Source organism: Carcharhinus amblyrhynchos, chromosome 18, assembly GCF_965287045.1.
Source record: "Carcharhinus amblyrhynchos chromosome 18, sCarAmb.v2.hapA, whole genome shotgun sequence".
Classification (NCBI taxonomy): Eukaryota; Metazoa; Chordata; class Chondrichthyes; order Carcharhiniformes; family Carcharhinidae; genus Carcharhinus; species Carcharhinus amblyrhynchos.
In genome coordinates this window covers 47,656,196-47,679,109 of record NC_137341.1, presented here as the reverse complement: position 1 = coordinate 47,679,109, position 22,914 = coordinate 47,656,196, and the positions used below count along the sequence as shown (strand labels likewise).

At 48.7% G+C, this 22,914-nt stretch overlaps 1 protein-coding gene across 3 annotated transcripts in view; it reads left to right on the top strand.

Annotated features, from left to right (window-relative positions):
* Nucleotides 1–22,914, top strand: part of LOC145355096 (syntaxin-binding protein 4) — a 95,524-nt gene that overhangs the window by 62,427 nt on the left and 10,183 nt on the right. For 2 of the 3 annotated variants that reach the window (XM_080206961.1, XM_080206959.1), the window contains exons 13-20: nt 2,088–2,184; nt 5,480–5,607; nt 7,589–7,681; nt 10,347–10,412; nt 11,380–11,571; nt 14,515–14,631; nt 16,016–16,065; nt 20,933–21,054. In XM_080206961.1, the coding sequence (XP_080063087.1) occupies nt 2,088–2,184; nt 5,480–5,607; nt 7,589–7,681; nt 10,347–10,412; nt 11,380–11,571; nt 14,515–14,631; nt 16,016–16,065; nt 20,933–21,054 (865 nt within the window). The remainder of the gene's footprint in view (nt 1–2,087; nt 2,185–5,479; nt 5,608–7,588; nt 7,682–10,346; nt 10,413–11,379; nt 11,572–14,514; nt 14,632–16,015; nt 16,066–20,932; nt 21,055–22,914) is intronic. The other variant, XM_080206960.1, reaches the window with a different exon arrangement.

The window sequence follows — 22,914 nt, the reverse complement described above, 5'->3', positions numbered from 1 at the left end:
ACCCCCCCACCCACCCACCTCTCACCCCTCCCCCCACCCACCTCTCACCCCTCCCCCCACCACCCCCCCACCCACCCACCTCTCACCCCCCCCTCCCCCCACCACCCCCACCCTCTCACCCCACCCACCCCCACCAACCCAACCCCCCCACCCCCACCACCCCCCACCCCCCACCCCACCACCCCCCACCCCCACCCACCCAACCCCCCCACCCCCACCCACCCACCCAACCCCCCCACCCCCACCACCCCCCACCCCCACCCACCCAACCCCCCCCACCCCCACCCACCCAACCCCCCCCACCCCCACCCACCCAACCCCCCCACCCCCACCCACCCACCCAACCCCCCCACCCCCACCACCCCCCACCCCACCCCCCCACCCCCCCACCCCACCCCCCCCACCCCACCCCACCCACCCAACCCCCCACCCCCCCCACCTACCCCACCCCCCCCACCACCACCACCACCACCCCCACCCTCTGGAGAACGTGCAGTAATTATCATTCAAAACTTACCTAGTTCAATAAATAATTCCGAAAACAAAAGGTTTTCCCCGAGTCAGATTGTAGAACTCGCCACCGCAGGGAGTACGTGAGGTGAATAGCATTGATGGATAAATACTCAGAGGACAGGATGTGTCGATGGGGTTAGTGAGATGTTGTTTCCTTTTGTGGGAGAGTCTAGGACCAGAGGGCAGAATCTCAGAGCAACAGAGTCACCCACTTAAGACAAAAGTGAACAGTCATAGAGTCATAGAGGTTTACAGCATGGAAACAGGCCCTTTGGCCCAACTTGTCCATGCCGTCCAGTTTTTACCACTAAGCTAGTCCCAGTTGCCCTCATTTGGTCCATATCTACCTCTATACCCATCTTACCCATGTAGCTGTTTAAATGCTTTTTAAAAGACAAAATTGTACCCGCCTCTACTACTACCTCTTGTTCCAGACACTCACCATCCTCTCTGTGAAAAAAGTGCCCCTCTGGACCCTTCTGTATCTCTCCCCTCTCACTTTAAACCTATGCCCTCTAGTTTTAGACTTCCCTACCTTTGGGAAAAGATATTGACTATCTAGCTGATCTATGCCCCTCATTATTTTGTAGACCTTTATAAGATCACCCCTCAGCTCCCTACGCTCCAGAGAAAAAAGTCCCAGTCTATCCAACCTCTCCTTATAACTCAATACATCAAGTCCCGGTAGCATCCTAGTAAATCTTTTCTGCACTCTTTCAAGTTTAACAATATCCTTTCTATAATAGGGTGACTAAAACTGTACACACAGAAATCTCAAATAAAAACAGAATGAAAGAGAGAAAACGGTGTTGGCGTTTCAAGTCTGATTAACCCTTCCACAGAACCACAGAGTTCTTAAGTTCCTTAGAAGGGGTCAATTAGATTTGAAACATTGGGTGAGATTTTCCAGCCTCGTTTGTCCCAAAACCATAAAATCCCATCCGAGGTGAACAGACCTTCCTACGGCTCACCCTCCCTTCCCTGCGCCCCTGCCTGCTCTGATCCCCGTGGCCATTCTCTATGTTTTCCCTTTGCAAAGATGCTGCCAGACCTGCCGAGTTTATCCAGCATTTCCTGGTTTTATTTCAGGTTTCCAGCGTCCGCTGTATTTCGCTTTTTATTACGAGGAGGGATTTCTCCTCTCAGAGGGGAGTGGATCTGTGGAACTCTTTACCGCAGAGGACTTTGGACGCTGGGTCATTTAGTATGTTCAAGGCTGAGATGGACAGATTTTTTAATCAGTAAGGGAGACAAGGGTTATGGGGATAAGGTGGGAAAGTGGAGTTGTGGATTATTATATCAGATTGATTATGATCCCAGTGAATGGAGGAGCAGACTCGATGGGCTGAATGGCCTCCTTCTGTTCTCATGTCTTATGATTTCACAGAGAGTTATGATGAGGTACATTTGGTTTATAAGTCACAACATAGACAGGTTGGGCCAAATGGCTTATTTCTACGCTGCAATTTGTATATCGTACATACAGTTGTACAATATCTCACGCAGTTTATATTCTGGGCAGTCAGGCTCGATCCACACTCACTGGAATTTTGTGTTATCATTCTCTGCTGTAGGTACTGAAATACCTCGGACTACACGTGACAGAAGAACGGAGAAAACTGCTACGGCACAGTCTCACAAACGACTCACAGGGAACTGTAGCATTTGGGGGTAAGGGCAGGCTTTCAATTCAAGTAAGTTCTTGGCATCCTTCATTCTTCCTTCTCTTGCCTCTACTGGCCTGCAGAGAAATTGAGACTGAGTCTTCACTGACCATTATCAGTCTGGATTCATTGCAAGAAATTGAAACCAGAAGCAGGAGGAGGCCATTTGGCCCTTCGAGCCTGCTCTGCTATTCATTCTGATCATGGCTAATCATCAAAATTCAATATCCAGATGCCCCCTTCCCTTTAGCCCCAAGAGCTATATCTAATGTCTTCTTGAAATCACACAACTTTTTGGCCTCAGCTACATGCTGTGGGTAATGAATTCCACACATTCACCACCCTCTGAGTGAAGAAATTTCTCCCCATCTCAGTTTCTCCTCATCTCACTTTACCCCCAAACTATGACCCCTGGTTCTGGACTCCCCCAGCGTTCTTTCTGAATCTACCCTGCTTAACCCTGTTGGAATTTTATAAGTTTCTGTGAGATCCTCTCTCGCTCTTCTAAACTCCAGTGAATATATTCCTGACTGATTTAGTCTCTCTGCGTTATCACCATCCCTGAAGAACACCTTCACCAGGCAGACATCAGAGGTTCAAGGATCTGCAGTGCAGAAAGAGGCCATTTGGTCCATCAAGCCTGCACCAAAAACAATCCCACCCAGGTCCTGTAACCCTACATATTTGCCCTGCTAATCCCCCTGATATTAAGGGGCAATTTAGCATGGCCAATCCACCTAACCCACACATCTTTGAGAGTGGGAGAAAACCAGAGCACCCAAAGAAAACCCATGCAGACACGAGGAGAATACGCAACTTTCACACAGACAGTGACCCGAGGCCAGAATTGAACCCAGGTCCTTGGCGCTGTGAGGCAGCAGTGCTAATCATGCCACCCCGAACCACCGTAAGCCCCATTGCTCCCTCCTCACAAGCAACTGAGGAGTGGGAATAAATGCGAATCACATTCTGGAAAGGAATTTTAAAGAAAACTCATGGTGGGTGAAATCTTTTAGTCATTCCCAAGAGTGGGATTGTCTGCCGACAGCCCACCCCCGCTGTGGGTTTCCCATTGATACCAGCAGGACCAGGGGATCTCACTGTTGGCCAAAGTGCAAGCGATGTGCAGAAGTCACACATCACACCCTCTTCCAGTGAGGGTGAGCAAATCCAGGCCAAGGGTTCCAGCCCCCAACAAAGAGGGACAAGAGACTATGGAGTTTCTTTGGTTTGTTTTTGTTGTGAGCTGTGATGTTCAGTCTTTTTGATTGATCATAAATTTACCCTCCAAGTAGAACAACAAAGAATAAAAATCAGCCCCGGGAAACAGGCCCTTCGGCCCAACGAGCCCACGCTGCCATCTCAACACCACCAGTCCCCCTCTCCCCCCACGACCCCTGTCTGATGTTTTATGGCCATCCAGATTGAGGGAAACTGATTTAGGGACGATTTATTCCTGCCAATCAGCCTAACAGCACATCTTTGGGGTGTGGGAGGAAACCGGAGCACCCGGAGAAAACCCACGCAAGCACGGGGAGAATGCGCAAACTCCCACAGACACCGGCCCAAATCCATGTGTCCGCACAGCAATCAGCGATAGTCACTGAGCTGTCGTGTTGCCCAGTATCTGGTCCAGTTTAGGCACACACTAATGACATGAAGCACTAGGCCAATCTCGAACAACCAAGAGCAGCCCCAGTACGACCCATCGCGTGTATGCCCCTCGTTGGACACGAGGTGGACCGACTTAAAACCTGTGAATGAAAAGAGAAAAAACATTATTATCATACTATACCCATTTACATTACCAGGGACGCCCCGATGCTAATGACCCTTATTTAAAAGGTTCTCCTATATCCACCCATCTCCAACTCAGTCATGTGCCTGTCTAAGTTACTCTTAAAGGACTCTAGCGTGTTTGCCTCCACCACCTTACTTGGCAGAGCATTCCATACCCCCACTACCCTCTGTGTGAAAAACCTCCCTCTAATATCTGTGTTGTACCTCTCCCCCCTCACCTTAAGTCCATGGCCCCTTGTCCTATGTGTCTCTATCATAGGAAATAGCTTACCTCTGTTTACTCTATCTATACCCTTCATAATCTTATATACCTCTATTAGATCCCCCCTCAGTTGGCGTCTTTCAAGTAACCAGACCAAGTCACAGAGTTCTCTTAAACAGCTGTTTTATCAAGCCTGGACTCTGGAAAGTCACAACTCACAGTCTGTAACTAGACAGAGTACCATCATTCAGAAATACACAAGCAATTATAGTTTCAAATTTGATTACAAGTAATTAGCATCTACCAATTATGTTTTAGGAGTTATCTCTGTCCACTCTGATTAAGATTATATCATTTAGATATTTAAACCAATCACCTTATGTTTGCTTAATTATCCAATCGGCATGAAGATTTAATCCAGCATTGTCACAAGTTATCATTGTCCCAGTTTATCCTGTGTTTCTATATCACTCCCTTTATCTTATTCCAGATGTCTGATTTAAGGTATTTTCTCAGACTAATAGCCTTGGTGCTTATCTGTGAAAGCTTTCATAAGAAGTCCTTTTCATTTCCATAGAAATGTATGTGATCTTTAAACTTGTGTGATTATTAATCCTTTCAGTTTTGCTCCTTGGGGTCCTGCTCTCGGTTAAAGACTGGCTTGGCTGAAAGTAAGACCTTTAGAACTAGGAGCAGGAGTAGGCACTCTGGCCCCTCGAGCCTGCTCTGCCATTCAATAAAATCATGGCTGTTTTTTTGTGGACTCAGCTCCACTTACCCGCCCACTCACCCTTAATTGCTTTAAAGTAACCTTTATTTATTAGTCACAAGTAAGCTTACATCAACAATGCAATGAAGTTACTGTGAAATTCCCCTAGTCACCACTCTCCAGCGGCTGTTCGGGTGCACTGAGCATGGCCAATTGACCTAACCCGCACATCTTTGGAGTGTGGGAGGAAACCAGAGCACCCGGAGGAAACCCACGCAGACACAGGGAGAACGTGCAGACTCCACACAGACAGCGACTGTTCAAAAATGTATCTATCCTTGCCTTAAAAACATTCAATGAGGGAGCCTCAACTGGGCAGGGAATTCCACAGATTCACAACCCTTTGGGTGAAGAAGTTCCTCCTCAACTCAGTCCTCAATCTGCTCCCCCTTATTTTGAGGCCATGCCCCCTAGTTATAGTTTCACCCGCCAGTGGAAATGACCTCAATGCTTCTATTCCCTTCATAATCTTATATATTTCTGTAAGATCTCCCTTCATAATACCCGAATAATTCTGGGAAAACGTTTCAGATTTTGTGCAGGCCGCCAGAGTGACGATACCACAGGAGCTGGAGGACGTTGGATTAAGTCAAAGCCCCATGACGTTTTTCCCTCATGAAGTTGCAAACCTTTTGGACACCACAGCTTTCCAATCACCGGTAAGTGAAGGTGACTCCACTGCGCGCTCTGTTAGCCACACCACCTCCGACTTTGGACACCCCTTCAAATCTCCCTCTTTGACCCAACTTTTAGTGGCCTATCCTACCTGTTATGTCTGTGGGCTGAGAGCATCATGAGGTAGCCTTGCTAACTTTAACACTGTGGTAAAGAAGGCGTGTGGCACGTTCGCCTTTATTGGTCGAGACATTGAGTACAAGAGTCAGGATGTAATGTTGCAGCTTTATAAAACTTTGGTTAGGCCGCACTTTTTGTTTAAGTTTTATTTATTAGTGTCACAAGTAGGCTAACATTAACACTGAAGTTACTGTGAAAATCCCCTAGTCGCCACACTCCAGTGCCTGTTCGGGTACACTGAGGGAGAATTTAGCATGGCCAATGTATCTAACCGGCACGGCTTTTTGGGATTCTGGGAGGAAACCTGAGCACCTGGAGTAAACCCATGCAGACACAGGGAGAACGTGCAGACTCCACAGAGGCAGCGACCCAAGCTGGGAATTGAACCCAGGCCCGCCTTGTTGTCCAACGAGGGGCATGCACGCGGTGGGTCGTGCGAGGGCTGCTCTTGGACGTTGCTTTGAGAGTAGCCTAGCGCTTCACGTCGTTAGTGTACGCTTAAACTGGACGGGCAACACGGCAGCTCAGTGACTATCACTGTTTGCTGTGCAGGTACATGGATTTGGGTCGGTGTCTGTGGGAGTTTGCACATTCTCCCCGTGCCTGCGTGGGTTTTCTCCGGGTGCCCCGGTTTCCTCCCACACCCCAAAATCGTGCTTTTAGGCTGATTGGTGTAACAAATTGCCCCTAAATTAGTCTTCCCTCAATCTGGTGCACATAGAATTCTCTAAATTTACCCCCCTTTATTGTGGAGTCCAGGAGATGTAGACAAAGGTCATGGGTAGAAGGAGGATTGGAATGAGGCACTCACTGAGTGTTAAAATGGCAGCGCGGGCTTGTAGGGCCAAAGGGCCTGTTTCCTGTGCTGTGTTGTTCTTTGTCCCTGTGAGGCAGCAGAACTAATCACTGTGCCACCCTTTCGTGTTCAATTCTTGTCGCCACCCCCCATTGCAGGAAGGATGTGAGAGGCCTTGGAGAGGATGCAGAAGAGGTTTAGCAGGACGCTGCCTGGATTAGAGGGCATGAGTTACAAGGAGGGGCTGGACAGACTAGGGTTGTTTTCTCTGGAGCGGCGGAGACTGAGGGGAGACCTGATAGAAGTCTGCAGAATGATGAGACGTGGATAGGATTGACAGTCAGCGTCTTTTACCCAGAGTTGAGATGTCTAATATTAGGGGCCAAGCAATTGAGGTGAGAGGGGAGATAGTTCAAAGGTGATGTGAGGGGGTAGTTTTTTTACACAGAGTGGAAGGTGGCTGGAACCCGTTGCCGGGGTGGTGGTGGAGGCAGATACAACAGGGGCGCTTACGGGGCTTTTAGATAAGGACATGAATATGCGAGGGATAGAGAGATATGGAGCAAGGGCCGGCAGAAGGGATTAGTTTAATTTGGCGTCATGTTCAGCACAACATTGTGGGCCGAAGGGCCTGTTCCTGTGCCGTACTGTTCTATGTTCTATGTCTGTACCGTTCCACAGTCAGGGTTAAGACCCCCCAACAGGGTCCCACACTGGGAGGAGCTAATTATCCAGGGGTCACCTGACCCACGTTCTTAAAGGGACAGTCCCTACTCCAAGCCCCAATATATACACATATACCGCACTAATGACTCTGTGGTTTGGAGTCAAATGTTGTTTTGAAACACGGATTAAGATGTAGGGAGAAGCGCACAAATAGTTCTAGATTTTATTCAAGCAGTCAATTCCAAAAAAAAATTCTAAATAAGAATGCGGCAGCAAGCTTACCAAAATGCCCAGCGAGAGATTAGTTGCTGAGTTACGCTTGTCAGATTTAACGGTTGTGATATAACCTCACCTTTCCTCCCCTATTTCTGTCTGGATTTTAGATTTTTAACTCCAATACCTTCCAGGAATCAGAAAATCTCGACCATCTGCAGTCGGAGGTAACCGAGTTACGTCAGGAGATGAAGAAAATGAAGGTGGGGTTCCTTTAAGTAGAGGTTGAGCGCGGTGACATGGTGATATAATCGCTAGATGAGTAATCCAAAACCTCAACTGAAGTTCTGGGGACCTGGGTTCGAATCCCACCACGGCAGATGGTGGAATTTGAATTCAATAAATAAAAAATCTGGAATTAAGAATCTACTAATGACCATGAAACCATTGTCAATTGTCAGAAAAACCCATCTGGTTCACTAATGTCCTCGAGAGAAGAAAATAGGCCATCCTTATCTGGCCTGGCCTCCACGTGACCCCAGGGCCACAGCAATATGGTTGATTTATATAAAAGCATATAAGATAATGACGGGAATAGATAAGATAGAAGCAGGGAAGTTGTTTCCACAGGAAGGCGAAACTAGAACTAGGGGGCATGGCCTCAAGATCAGGGGGAGCAGATTTAGGACTGAGTTGAGGAGGAACTTCTTCACACAAAGGGTTGTGAATCTGTGGAATTCCCTGCCCAGTGAAGCAGTTGAATGTTTTTAAGGCAAGGATGGATAAATCTTTTGAACAGTAAAGGAATTAAGGGTTACGGTGAGTGGGTGGGTAAGTGGAGCTGAGTCCACAAACAGATCAGCCATGATCTTATTGAATGGCGGAGCAGGCTCGAGGGCCCAGATGGCCAATACCTGCTCCGAGGTTCTTATGACCCTCCAAGGGCAACTATGATGGGCAATAAATGCTGGCCAGCCAGCGATGCCATATCCCATGAATGAACAAAGAAGAATAAAATGAGGCACAAAGATATTCAAGAACCTGTTCCGGTTCATTCCTTAGCAATCAGGATTAATTCAGCACATCAAGTTTATAGAATCGTAGAATCCCTGCAATGCAGAAGAAGGCCATTCGGCCCATCGAGTCTGCGCCAACTACAATCCCACCCAGGCCCTATTCCTGTAACCCCACGTATTTACTCTGCTAATCCCCTGACGCTAGCATCAATTCAGCACGGCCAATCCATCTAACTCGCGCATCTTTGGACTGTGGGAGGAAACTGGAGCAGCCGGAGGAAACCCACGCAGGCACGGGGAGAAGGTGCCGACTCCACACGGACAGTGACCCGAGCCGGGGAATCGAGCCCGGGTCCCTGGCGCTGTGAGGCAGCCGTGCTAACCAGCGCGCCACCCAGCTTCGACTGCTGTTGATGGCTTTTTGAACGGGCCATCGTCGTCACTTGCCACTAGCACACTCGCGCACCGTCCAACAATTTTCTGGTGTCAGTTTGAGAACGGTCGCCCTTCCGGGAAATGGGAGTGCATTTCATGAACGTATTAAAGTTCACATGAGAGAGAGAGAGATAGTGATTGCATTAGAGATTATTGAAGAAGGACTCGGGGCTGATTTCTCAGAAAATCAGCTTTCAGTATCAATTACGAAAGGATTTTTTTTTGCGATTCAGACAATATTGATCAGAATCGTAATCAAATTGTGGATCAGTTGTGGTTAGTAGATTCTAATCTGTGTTAAGTAGTATCCACAGTCATAGGGTAAACCAGATAGATCATCCGACATGTCTGTCACAGTCATTAGATGTTTTTCATTTTACTTTGCCCGTGACATTTCTGTTTCATAGAATCTCTACAGTGCAGAAGGAGGTCATTTGGCCCATTGAGTCTGTACTGACTCCCTGATAGACCCTCTTACCCGGGACCTCTCCCCCGCACCTGGGAAGGAGGTACAGGCTTAAACTTGTTAACTAATCCCCGGGGACAGATCCAATCCAAAGAACGGCGGCACAGCGGTTAGCACCGCTGCCTCACAGCGCCAGGGACCCGGGTTCGATTCTCGGGCTTGGGTCACCGTCTGTGTGGAACCTGCACGTCCTCCCCGTGCCTGCGTGGGTTTCCTCCGGTTTGCTCCCACACTCCAAAGATGTGCGGGCTAGGTCGATTGGCCACGCTCAATTGACCCGGGTGTCAGGGGATTAGCGGGGTGAGTATGTGGGGTTATAGGGATAGGACCTGGGTGGGATTGTGACCAGTGCAGACTCGATGGGCCGAGTGGCCTCCTTCTGACTGTAGGGATTTTATGAATGTGAACGTGATCATGGGACAGGTGGGGAAGCAGATCCCAAGTCCCAGTCCAGTGGGAATGGGGATTGAACCCTACGCGTGTTAATTAATCCCTGGGGGCAGAACCACACCAAGGACTGGTCAGCACTGCTGCCTCACAGCGCCAGGGACCCAAGTTCAATTCCCGGCTTGAGTCACTGCTTGTACGGAGTCTGCACCTTCTCCCCATATCTGCATGGGTTTCCTTTGGGTGCTCCAGTTTCCTCCCGCAAGTCTGAATGACGTGCTGGTTAGGAGCTAAATTCTCCCTCAGTGTACACAAGCAGGCGCCAGAGTATGGCGAGCAGGGGATTTTCGCAATGAATTCATTGCAGTGTTAATGTAAGCCAAACTATGACACTGATAAATAAACTTCACTTTTACATACAGTTGGCACCAGTCTGCTCCATACAGCTTCCAACTAAGTGAGCCAACTTCCTGTCCATGGCAGAGCTGACCAGGAGTGTCTCTCGCTCTTTTAGCCTGCCATTGAAAGCACCCCCTTTGTCAATCAATCAGTAGCTGGTTATTGCAGAGTGAAGATTCAACAGGTCAAAACTCCCATAAAGTCATTTGTGTTTTGCAATTGTAGGCTCTTATCAAGGAGATGGAGAAGAACAAGAAAGCATTGGAAGAGGAGCTTCAGCAGGTCACTCAGGTGAGCGGGACCTTCTGCTGTGGCCTTGGAAGGCTAAGGTTCCCCCAGGCATCATCAGCAAAGTGCTGGAACTGTATCACATTGTTCAAAGCTTTTTTTTACCCAGTAACTCTCTCCCCATTTGATTTGATTTGATTTATTATTGTCACATGTATTAGTATACAGCGAAATGTATTGATTCTTCCACGCTCCTCAGACAAAGCATACCGTTTATGGAGAAGGAAAGGAAAGAGTGCAGGATGTAGCGTTACAGTCATATCTAGGGCGTAGAGAAAGATCAACTTAGTGCGAGGTAGGTCCATTCGAAATGGCAGCAGCAGGGAAGATGTTCTTGAGTTGGTTGGTGTGTGACCTCAGACTTTTGTACCTTTTTCCCAACAAAAGAAGGTGAAAGAGAGATTGTCCTGGGTGTGTGGGGTCCTTGATTATGCTGGCTGCTTTTCCAAGGCAGTGGGAAGTGTAGACAGAGTCAATGGATGGGAGGTTGGTTTGGGTGATGGATTGGGCTACATTCACGACCCTTTCTAGTTTCTTGCGGTCTTGGGCAGAGCAGGAGTTATACCAAGCTGTAATATATCTAGAAAGAATGCTTTCTATACTGCATCTGTAAAGGTACTGCTTAAATACTGAGATATGGTTGGAAAAATGAGACATTAGACATATACATGAAGACATGGAAGCAATATTATGGGCCTTGAAGTTCCTGTAGAGTTGGCGATGTTTATGGTAAGCGCTTCTCCGAAGATATGGAAGAACACTTAAAAAGTTGAGATGTTGAAATTCCCACCGCTGCCACCATGTCATGTTTCTCTGCCTCTGTGATAGATCCCACCATGCACAGGGCATGGAAGTGTAGACAGAGTCAATTTTGCGTGACTGTCAATGCCCAAGCAATAAACACACGTGTCTACCCTATTGGCCCGGCCTCAATACCAACCCAAACTATCTCTGCCTCTACGTCCCGCAGAAAGCCACCGATGCTCTTACGGAAAACAGGACGTTGCAGAACAAGCTTCACACGGTCAGTGCGGTTCAGCATCGGGCGCACAGCGCTGAGCAGGACTACGAGGAGGTCGTGCGTCTCCTGGAAGCTGAGATCACGGACCTCAAAACTGAGCTGGCAGGGAAGGCAGCGGATAATTCCTCAGAGCTGGCAAAGGTAAGGTCTGCACTGAGAGCTGTGAGATCATCAAAGCAGGAACTTGGTTTGACCATTCTATTTTTAATTAATGAGGTTTGGGCATCTCCGTCTGGGCCAGCACTTATTGCCCATCCCTAATTGGCCTTGAACTTGAATAGCTTGCTAAGTCCTTTCAGAGGGCAGTTAAGAGTGTTATACAGCTTTAATTTAAATACCTTCTAAGCATTCCAGTTTAATGAGACAAACAAGGACAGTCATTCAATTATTTCTTTATTTAACACTTCAAGTACCAACTCAAACATGAACAGTTGCAACTCATTAACTCTTTAATAAACCTTAATTCTAACTGAACATCAAATTTCAACTGAACTTTAACTCTTAAACTGCACTTTAACTTTATCTAAGCATCAACTTCAACTAAGCATCAACTTCAACTATTTAACTGAAAACAGATACTACCCAGTTTGGGCCAAGAAATGTCTTTGATGTAGAATCTATCTCCTTTTTCTCTGAAGTATCCTTCAGGGTACAAGTCTTCTTATGATGTTTGGATTCTGAGTTATTGCTGCCAAACAAAGCCTCACAAGTTTCTTCATCCACAATTCTCTACTGGCTTCCGGAAGATTCTCTGTCAGCCAGCCAATGAATTGATCCAAAGCCCCAAATGCATCATTCGATTAGAACATAAGAAATAGGAAATAGGAGCAGGAGTAGGCCATCTAGCCCTTCGAGCTTGCCCCGCCATTCAATAAGATCATGGCTGATCTGTCGCTGCTCAGTTCCACTTTCCCGTCCTCTCCCCATAACCCTTAATCCCCTCTCTTATCAAGAACCCATCAACCCGCTTCTTAAAAATATTTAGCGAGGCAGCCTCCACCACTTCAACGGGCAGAGAATTCCAGAGATTCACCACCCTTTGAGTGAAGAAGTTCCTCCTCAACTCCGTTCCAAACCGCCTCCCCTTTATCTTGAGGCTGTGCCCCCTAGTCCTACTGTCTTTTTTGAGCGGGAAGAGTCTCTCCACCTCTATCCTATCCATCCCATTCATCATCTTATACGTCTCAATGAGATCTCCCCTCATTCTTCTAAACTCTAACGAGTACAAGCCTAGTTTATTCAGCCTCTCCTCATAGCTCAATCCCCTCAACTCCGGTATCAGCCTAGTAAACCTCCTCTGCACTCCCTCCAGGGCCAAAATATCCTTGCGCAGGTGCGGCGCCCAAAACTGCACACAGTACTCCAGCTGCGGCCTCACCAATGCCCTATACAGCTGCAGCAAGACCTCCCTACTTTTATATTCAATCCCCCTCGCTATGAAGGCCAGCATCCCATTCGCCTTCCTGACCACCTGCTGCACCTGCAAGCTGGGTTTTTGCGACTCATGCACAAGGACCCCGAGGTCCCTCTGCACCGTCGCCTGCTGCAGTTTTTCGCCACGTAAGTAATAGTCCTTCCTACCATTTTTCCTACCAAAGTGGACCACCTCACACTTGCCAACATTAAATTCCATTTGCCATTTCCTGGCCCATTCGCCCAGCCTATCTAGATCCTTCTGCAGACTCTCCACACCCTCCGCACAATTTGCCGTTCCCCCAATCTTGGTGTCATCAGCAAATTTCGACACCCTGCACTCGGTTCCCTCCTCCAATCAAATGCAGGCAGAATAGTGGCAATGGTCACTTCGGCCCCTTAAGTGCACATTGTTTACATTCCAATGCCTAGATAAGGAACACTGCCCCCAAGAGACTGTACAAAGCTCATCCCCGCCAAGGACAAGTTGTTACCTCTGCTATCTTCTGTCCTTTGACAACTTCCAGGCCGCAGGCCACAAGAAATCCCAGCAGAGTGAAAAAAGCAACTTTAACCAAAAATCAGGTTTGCTTGATTGACGATCTTCCAGCTCATTAAATGTTAAAATTCTGCAGACCACTCAGCCAGGTTGTCTCATTATCCAGAGTCACATGTAGGCCAAACCTTGCCTTGTAGCCCGACAAGAATGGCAGATTTCTCCTCTGGACGACAGGAGTAAACCAGATAGACTTTACAACTCTTCTTTGATGGCCATTTTTATAGAATTATTGAAACACCATAGAATCCCTACAGTGCAGAAGGAGGCCATTCAGCCCATCCAGCCTGTACCGACTCTCCGACAATCCCATCCAGGCCCAATCCCCGTAACTTCATGCAGTCAATACCCCCCCTAACCTACACACCTTTGGGACTGTGGCAGGAAACCCACGCAGACATGGGGGGAATGTGCAAACTCCACACAGATTTAATTTTAATTTGAGATTTTTAATTCAGATTTCACCATCTGCCGGGGAGGGTACAAACCCTGGGTCCCCTGGGTCTCTGGAATACTAGTTCAGTGACAATACCACTGCCTCCCCCTGAAACTAAGACATCACTGGGTCTGAAGTCAAGTCAATCTGACTTTTCGATGGGACACAATATCCTGTAGCCAGTGTGATGGGGGGAGGTTGGGATATTGTTTGAACTGCGTAATCCTGTGCCTGATCATACCCCGAGGCAGCTCCCAGTCTGCGTAGAAACTGCTGAAGAAGATAGCCTGAGGGCGCGGGTGGGATTGTTGTCGGTGCAGGCTCGATGGGCTGAATGGCCTCCTTCTGCCCTGTGATCCTATAAACTCTGACTCAAAACTATCAGCATTGCTAATGTTCCCTACGTCGTAGGCAGGTTTATCCAACAGTGAATATGTTCTGTAAAAATAGGTAAAATAGAAATAATTACACTTTTAGGCAATTTGAAATGATGATAAATGTCGACCGAAACGTGTTTTTGATTCGAGGCAGATTGTTCGACAGCCGAGTTTTCCTTGCTGCTTTAGGCATCTTCCATGTCTCGCAAAGCGGCCAGACAATAGTTATGGTAACCCAAAGGTTTGCAGTCGAAGCTTTCGGTCAGTGCCTGTCCCATTGAGAACGAGATTTATTTTATCAGGAGGACTCTCGGGATCTGAGGAAAAGACTGTCTCTCGTCAGCTGCCAGCTGCAGACGTCGGAGGCCAGCCGCAAACATCTGGAAGTCTCAAACAAGAAGCTCTTTTCCTTTGTTGAGGTGAGAATGGGATCCAAACACTGAAGGAATCATTTCTTACAGGGGAATGAAATGTGATCTGGTCGTGCTTCCTTATTTTGGTTCGTTCCTGGGACATGGGCATCGCTGGCTGGGCCAGCATTTATTACCCATCCCTCGTTGCCCCTCGAGAAGGTGAGCTGCCTTCTTGAATCGCTGCAGTCCGCGTGCTGTGGGTCGACCCACTGTGCCGTTAGGGAGGGAATTCCAGGATTTTGACCCCAGTGAAGGAATGGCCGATATATTTCCAAGTCAGGGCAGTGAGTGGTTTGGAGGGGGACTTGCAGGTGGTGGTGTTCCCCTGTATCTGCTGCCCTTGTCCCTCTGGATGGAAGTGGTCATGGGTTTGGAAGGTGCTGTCTCAGGGTCTTTGGTGAATTGTAGATAGTACACACTGCTGCGACTGAGTGGTGGAAGGAGTGAATGTTTGTGGATGTGGTGCCAATCATATAACAACAGATACAGCTTTATTGTCATTTTTGACGCAAGGAGTCACATTTTCATGGAAGTGTCCCAACTCCATGGATAAGCAGGACCCAGACGTGGAATGTCAGTCCCCTTTTCTGACCCAATTTTCACCAGCAGGACAAAGGGGATGAAGTGTGATACAGACGGGAGGGAAACCTCAACTCAGCAGGGACATTTGAACTGAGTGAGCAGTTCAAACGGATTCCCTTTGGCCCCCACAATATGGGGCTCACTCTCAGATGTACACGAGTGAAAGCTGTGTTAAAGACTCACTCTTTTCATCTCCACATGGCTCCTGAGGTCTGCCTGTGGTGAATACTGGGTGAGAGGCTATGGAGGAGGCATGGGGCAGGGGGTCTGAGGTGGCATTGTGGGCTGGTGGTGGGCATAAGTTGGCATGGAGGGGAAGTGGGGCATTGGGCTGGGGTGGGAGGGGTGAGGGGCTGGGAGGGGTCAGGGCTGGAGGGTTAAACGGTTTCTACCACAACTTGAGCAAAGATCCAGAGCACTTTCTAATCAGCCCGCCTTGGAACTCACAGCACCCACCCTGCACCCAACACCCACTCACAACCACCCCCACCACTGTGGCTGCCCAGGATCTAACTCTGGGGTCACCAGGCCTGACTCGATCCCACCCGTCATCCCCCATGGGTAGAGAAAGACTTGTGTGCGCGTGTGTCTGCGTGTGTGTGTGTGTGAGAGAGACGGGGGTTAACTGTGCAGTGGAGAGGGGAGTTTACTTTGCAAGAGCTAAGTGTGGACAGGAGAGGGAAAGTGGTAATGCCCGGAAACCCTGAACCTCCATTAACACCCCCCCATTCCCCCCCTCTAAGTGAACATGGCTTCTATCTACTTCTCTCTCTCAACAATCTCAAATGTTATTTTCCTTTTCTGACAGAAAGTACACAAGGTTCTAACGTCAGCTGCCCTGCAGGGATCTGACAAAGGGTAAGTAAACTAGAAAAACCAATTGCGTCAGTCATCACCCATGAGCAGACGTGGGACTATCTAAAGATGGCGTTCACATCTTTGCGTGCAGAGCCATATGGTCCATAGGGTCCCTACAGTGCTGAAGGAAGCCATTCGGCCCATCGAGTCTGCACTGACTCATTGAAGCAGCACTTTAACCAGATGTACCACCATCTCACCCCATTTAGCATGGCCAATCCACCTAACCTACACATCTTGGGACACTAAGGGGAAATTTAGCCTGGCCAATCCACCTAACCTACACATCTTGGGACACTAAGGGGAAATTTAGCATGGCCAATCCACCTAACCTGCACATCTTGGGACACTAAGGGGAAATTTAGCCTGGCCAATCCACCTAATTTGCACATCCTGGGACACTGAGGGACAATTTAACATGGCCAATCTACCTAACCCACACATCTTGGGACAGTAAGGGGCAATTTAGCATGGCCAATCCAGTTAACCTACAGATCTTTTGACACTAAGGGGCAATTTAGCCTGGCCAATCCCCCTAACCTGTACACCTTTTGACACTAAGGGCCAATCCACTCTAACCAGCACATCTTTGGAGGCATCTGGAGCACCCTGTTCACATTGATCATGCTGAAATAAAGACAAGCAGTAATGTTAATATTACAATGTAAATACATGCTATGAATAGAACATGCTAGGTCAGGACTGAGGTTATGTATAAGATTTCTCATAGTACTTGTTGCTTAAAGCTCATGCTGACATTCTGAATGATAAGAATGAAACTACTCGTTAGAAACTCTTGCACAAGGTGTGAGATAAATATCAGATAACTCATCAATATATCAGCGTACTGCATTGTTGACCACAATTTATTCTCAGATCTCAGATCTTACTGCTCAGGAGGAAACTTTAATCTTGCCCGTCAGACTGCAACCTTCAAGGGATTCCAAGAATTTGCCACCCACTGGGTCAGATCATGGCTGGATAAAGGCTGAAGAATTTCCTTCCTCAACCAGAGACACCTAGTAGTCAGCACTGCTGCCAGGGACCTGGGTTCAATTCCGGCCTCAGGTCACACTGTCTGTGCGGAGCCTGCACATTCTCCCCGTGTCTGCGTGGGTTTCCTCCGGGTGCTCCGGTTTCCTCCCACACTCCAAAGATGTGCGGGTTGGGTTGATTGGCCACGCTAAAATGCCCCCTTAGTGTCAAGGGAACTAGCAGGGTAAAAATGTGGGGTTGCGGGGATAGGGGCCGGGTGGGATTGCTGTCGGTGCAGACTCGATGGGCCGAATGGCCTCATTCTGCACTGTATGGGTTCTGTGAACCGGTCGTGCCGAGTGGGAGGTCCATCTCGGCCTCCTTCTGAGGTCCCAATAGCCTCAGCCAGTTTGAATCACTTCATATGACAGAGCACTGGAGAGAGTAAAGACCGTAAGAAGCCTCACAACACCGGGTTAGGGTCCAACCAGTTTATTTGATAGTAAACCCACAAGCTTTCGGAAACGGTGTTCCTTCATCAGGTGTGTGGAAGGTTCTGATCAGAGAAACGCGTATAAACTCACACACAGTGTACAGAATACTGATCAGAGTGTGAGTCTTTGCAGCTAACCTGCTATTCAAGTCTTAAAGATGCAGACAATGTGAGTGGAGATAGCATTAAGCTCAGGTTAAAGAGATGCGTATTGTCTCCAGACAGGACAGTTAGTGAGATTTTGCAAGTCACGGGGGTTACAGATAGTGCGACATGAACCCTAAATCCCTGTTGAGACCGTCCTCATGTGTGTGTGCCCTCAACTGGGATCTCGGGTTCCTGTTGTACTATTTGTAACCCCCATGACTTGCCTGGGCCTGTAAAATCTCACTTACTGGAGACAATACATGTCTCTTTAACCTGAACTTGATGCTATCTCCATTCACATTGTCTGCATCTTTAAGACTTGAATAGAACATAACATAAGAACGTAAGAAATAGGAGCAGGAGTAGGCCATCTAGCCCTTCGAGCCTGCCCCGCCATTCAATAAGATCATGGCTGATCTGTCGTGGCTCAGTTCCACTTTCCCGCCCTCTCCCCATAACCCTTAACCCCCTCTCAAAGACTCACACTCTGATCAGTATTCTGTACACTGTGTGTGAGTTTATACGCGCTTCTCTGATCAGAACCTTCCACACACTTGACGAAGGAACAGCGTTTCCGAAAGCTTGTGGGTTTACTATCAAATAATCTGGTTGGACTTAAACCTGGTGTTGTGAGGCTTCTTACTGTGTTTACCCCAGTCCAATGCCTGCATCTCTACATCGAGAGTAAAGACCTACAGAGTCAGAGAGGTTTACAGCATGGAAACAGGCCCTTTGGCCTAACTTGTCCATGCCACCCGGCTTTTAACCACTAAGCCAGTCCCAATTTATTAAGCAGTGGTTAGCACTGCTGCCTCACAGCACCAAGGGACCCGGCCTGGGTCACTGTCTGTGTGGAGTTTAGCGGGGAATTAGCAGGGGTGATGTGTGTGGGGGAGAGGGCCTGGGTGAGATATTCTGTCAGAGAGTCGGTGCAGACTCGATGGGCTGAATGGCCTCTGTCTGCACTGCAGGGAATCGACAATCCTGACTCTGTGTCACTGTCTGAAGCATCCACAGGCTGTTTTATATCTCACCCGATCTGTGCTTTCACTATCTTTATTGAAAATGAGAGTCTGATAGATTGGAAAGCAGATGGCTTGCTGACTCTCCATAACAGTGTTGTATCTCCACTGTGATCTGAAAGATGTGCTGGGTTAGGATGCATTGACCCAAACAGGAGCCGGACTGTGGCGACCAGGGGAATTTCACAATAACTTCATTGCAGTGTTAATGTGAGCCTCACTTGTAACTAATAAATAAACTCTATTTTTTACTTTATTAATTAGCCGCATTTGGCCCCTATTCCTCTTTACCCATCTTACCCATGTAACTGTCTAAATTCTTCTTGAAAACAAAATTGGACCCGCCTCTGCCACTACTTCTGGCAGCCTGTTCCAAACGCTCGACGTCGGGCAAATTGTTTCTTGGGTGGCACAGTGGTTAGCACTGCTGCCTCACAGCTCCAGAGACCTGGGTTCGATTCCCGGCTCGGGTCACTGTCTGTGTGGAGTTTGCACATTCTCCCCGTGCCTGCGTGGGTTTCCTCCGGGTGCTCCGGTTTCCTCTCACAGTCCAAAAGATGTGCCCGTTAGGTTGATTGGCCATGCTTAAAAAAAAAAATTGCCCCTTAGTGTCTCGAGATGTGTAGGTTAGAGGGATTAGTGGGTAAATATATGGGGATAGGGTCTGGGTGGGATTGTGGTCGGTGCAGACTTGGTGGGCCGAATGGCCTCTTCCTGTACTGTAGGGATTCTCTGACTCACCCCTCTCTGTGTGAAAAAATTGCCCCTCCGGACCCTTTTTTATGCCCTCTCGTTTTAGACTCCCCTACCTTTGGGAAAAGATATTGACCATCTAACTGATCTATGCCCCTCATCATTTTGTAAACCTCTATAAGAGATTATGGTTCCTTTCGACATCCTGACTGCAGAGATCCCAAACTAGGTGCAGCGAAGAGATGTATCTTTTACGGGATGCCAAATTTTCCATTCTCGCCCACAGTGGGTCCCGCTCTGGACGGGAATGGAAAATCCCGCCTCCTGTATTTAAATCAGTGCAGTTGCAATGAAGACAGCAATTTGACCTCAAATGTTCCTGTGAGTCCCCCGCCAGCAATTTGTTAATAACGTCACCTCACTCCGTTTTAAGTTTTTTCCTAAGTTTATTTATCTGTGTCACAAGTAGGCTCACATTAAATGAAGTTACTGTGAAAATCCCCCCGTCGCCACACTCCGGCACCTGTTCGGGTACACCGAGGGAGAATTTAGCTCAGCCAATGCACCCTAACCAGCACATCTTTCGGATATTGGGAGGAAACCGGAGCACCCGGAGGAAACACAAGCGGACACGGGGGGGGTGCGTGCAGACATCGCACAGACAAAGTTAATTTATTAGAGTCACAATTCGGCTTACAGTAAGTGAAGTTAATGTGAAAATCCCCTAGTCGCCACACTCCGGCGCCTGTTCCAGTATATTGAGGGAGAATTTAGCATGGCCAATGCACCTAACCAGCACGTCTTTCAGACTGTGGGAGGAAACCTAGTAAAAAGTCTGACAACACCAGGTTTCAGTCCAACCGATTTATTTGATAGTAAACTCACTAGCTTTCGGGGTTAGCCCCTTCTTCAGGTGAATGGAGAGTTCTGGCCTCAGACAGAGCATATAACAGCACAGACAGATTACAGATTACTGATTAGAATGTGACTCTTTACACCTAACCTGCTGTTCAAGTCTTAAAGTGGCCGACAGTGTGAGTGGAAGGAGCACTGTCTGTGCTGTTATACGCTCTGTCTCAGGCCAGAACTCTCCGTTCACCTGACGAAGGGGCTAACCCCGAAAGCTAGTGAGTTTACTATCAAATAAATCGGTTGGACCGAAACCTGGTGTTGTCAGACTTTTTACTGTGTTTACCCCAGTCCAACGCCGGCATCTCCACACCAGGAGGAAACCTACGCAGACACGGGGAGAATGTGTGGACTCTGCACACATTCCCAAGCTGGGAGTCGAACCCGGGTCCCTGATGCTGTGAGGCAGCAGTGCTAACCCACTGTGCCACCGTGCCGCCCTGCAGTAGCACGTCTGTGCCACTGTCACCCCCTCACCCCCCCCCCCCACCATGGCGTCGCTTCCACTTCAACCCCAGAAATCTCAGCGTACACAGAGGGACGTCCACCTTTGGTGAAATGGGTGGGACTCAGGGCAGCGACACGCTTTCCAATGGGTTGATCTTTTGCACCTTCTACCTGACCACAGGGTGAACAAATCCAGGCTGTTCAGGAGAGAAAGCAGCCTCGCCCCTCCCGGACCCGAGCGCCTGCTCGCTGCTGAAGCCAAGCAACTGATTGAGTGGGTCTGCGCCGCAAACTGCGAGAACGGTAAGCTGTCTCCCCGGGACGCGAGGGCTCCCTGCTCCAGCCTCAGATTGGGACCGGAGCTGTGGGGGGACGTCACCGCTTTGGAAGTACTGCAGATGAATCCCGAGCCGCGTGTTCCTTTGTTCCATCGGAGCAGGAGTGGGCACTCGAGCCTGTCCCGCCACGGATGAGGTCACGGTTGCGCTCCATAGGCCGGAATTTTAACGGCACGCCTGCCCCAATTCCGAGGCTCGGAGAACAGGGGAGGGGGGTTTCAGTTCAGACGGGCAGCATGGTTAGTGCAGGCTTGGAGGGCCGAAGGGCCTGTCCCTGTGCTGTAATTTTCTTTGCTCTTTGTTGGCCTTGGGCAGGATTGTACGAGCCTCGGGTGGACGTGCCGGTAAAAATCCATCTGTAGAGTCAGCGAGGTTTACAGCAGCTCTACGGCCCAACTTGTCCATGCTGCCCTAAGGGGAGGCGATGGCCAGTGGTGTTATCGCTAGACTATTAACCCAGAAACTCAGCTAATGTTCTGGGGACCCGGGGTTCGAATCCCGCCATGGTGAAATTTGAACTCAATAAATAAGAATTTACTGTTGACCGTGAAACCATTGTCGGAAAAACCCATCTGGTTCACTAATGTCCTTCAGGGAAGGAAATCTGCCATCCTTACCCGGTCTGGCCTACATGTGACTCCAGAGCCACAGCAATGTGGTTGACTCTCAACTGCCCTCCAAGGGACAACTAGGGATGGGCAATCAACGCTAGCCAGCCAGCAATGCCCATGTCCCACAAATGAATTTAAAAAAATGTAATTCATCCAAAACTTTGCTACTCATGTCCTCACTTACATCAAGTTGTGTTTCCCCTCTCACCCCTGTGAGTGCCGATCAACACTGGCACCCAGTCCGGCAATCCTTTTCATTTTAAAATCCGTAGCATCCCTACACTGCAGAAGGAGGCCATTCAGCCCATCGAGACTGCACTGACCACAATCCCACCCAGGTCCTATCCCCATAACCCTACATATTTACCCCATTAATCCTTCTAATCTACGTGCCCCGGGACAGTAAGGAACAATTTAACGTGGCCAATGGACCTAACCTGCACATCTGTGGACTGTGGGAGGAAACTGGAGCACCCGAAGGCAACCCACGCAGACATGGGGAGAATGTGCGGACTCCACACCGACAGTGACCCGAGCTGGGAATCGAACCCAGGTCCCTGTTGCTGTGAGGCAGCAGTGCTAACCACTGTACCACTGTGCCACCTTTATATTTTATGTTTATATTTGATATTTGTATTTAATGCAGGGTATCTTGAAGGGGGACTGGGTGTAGTACCTTCACAACTGGCTGGCGTACTCACATCTTAGAGGAACAATCATTGTAAGGGGAGCTTCTCCTTGTATCAGAAACAGTTTGGCCAGAATTTTACCATCCCGCCTGCCGCAGGAATGGGAACGGGCGAGGGACGGACCCTGGGAAGGTCCGTTGATCTTGGGTGGGATTTTACGGTTTCAGGACAAGCGAGTCCTCTTAGTGTTTCACTGTTCCTTACTGCGGGGTTAGGTCACAGTCAGATAAACCAGGGTCATATTGGATTGCAGAACAGGCTAAATGGGCCAAATGGCCTTTTTCTGCTCCGACTTCCTCCTGGTATTCTTGTGTCATCCAGTTGATTGAAACTGTCATTTGTACACATGGGGGGGGGGGGAGATGGTATGTAAACACTGAGGGGGTGGAGGGGTTGCAGGAGGATCGACATTTAGGTACCAGGGCTAAATCCAACAATGGCGACTGTTTCGCCATGTTTGGGAGGGGACGGGGCAAGGATTCCTGGACGGAGACACAGGACATGTAGAATCCACCTTCTGTCTAT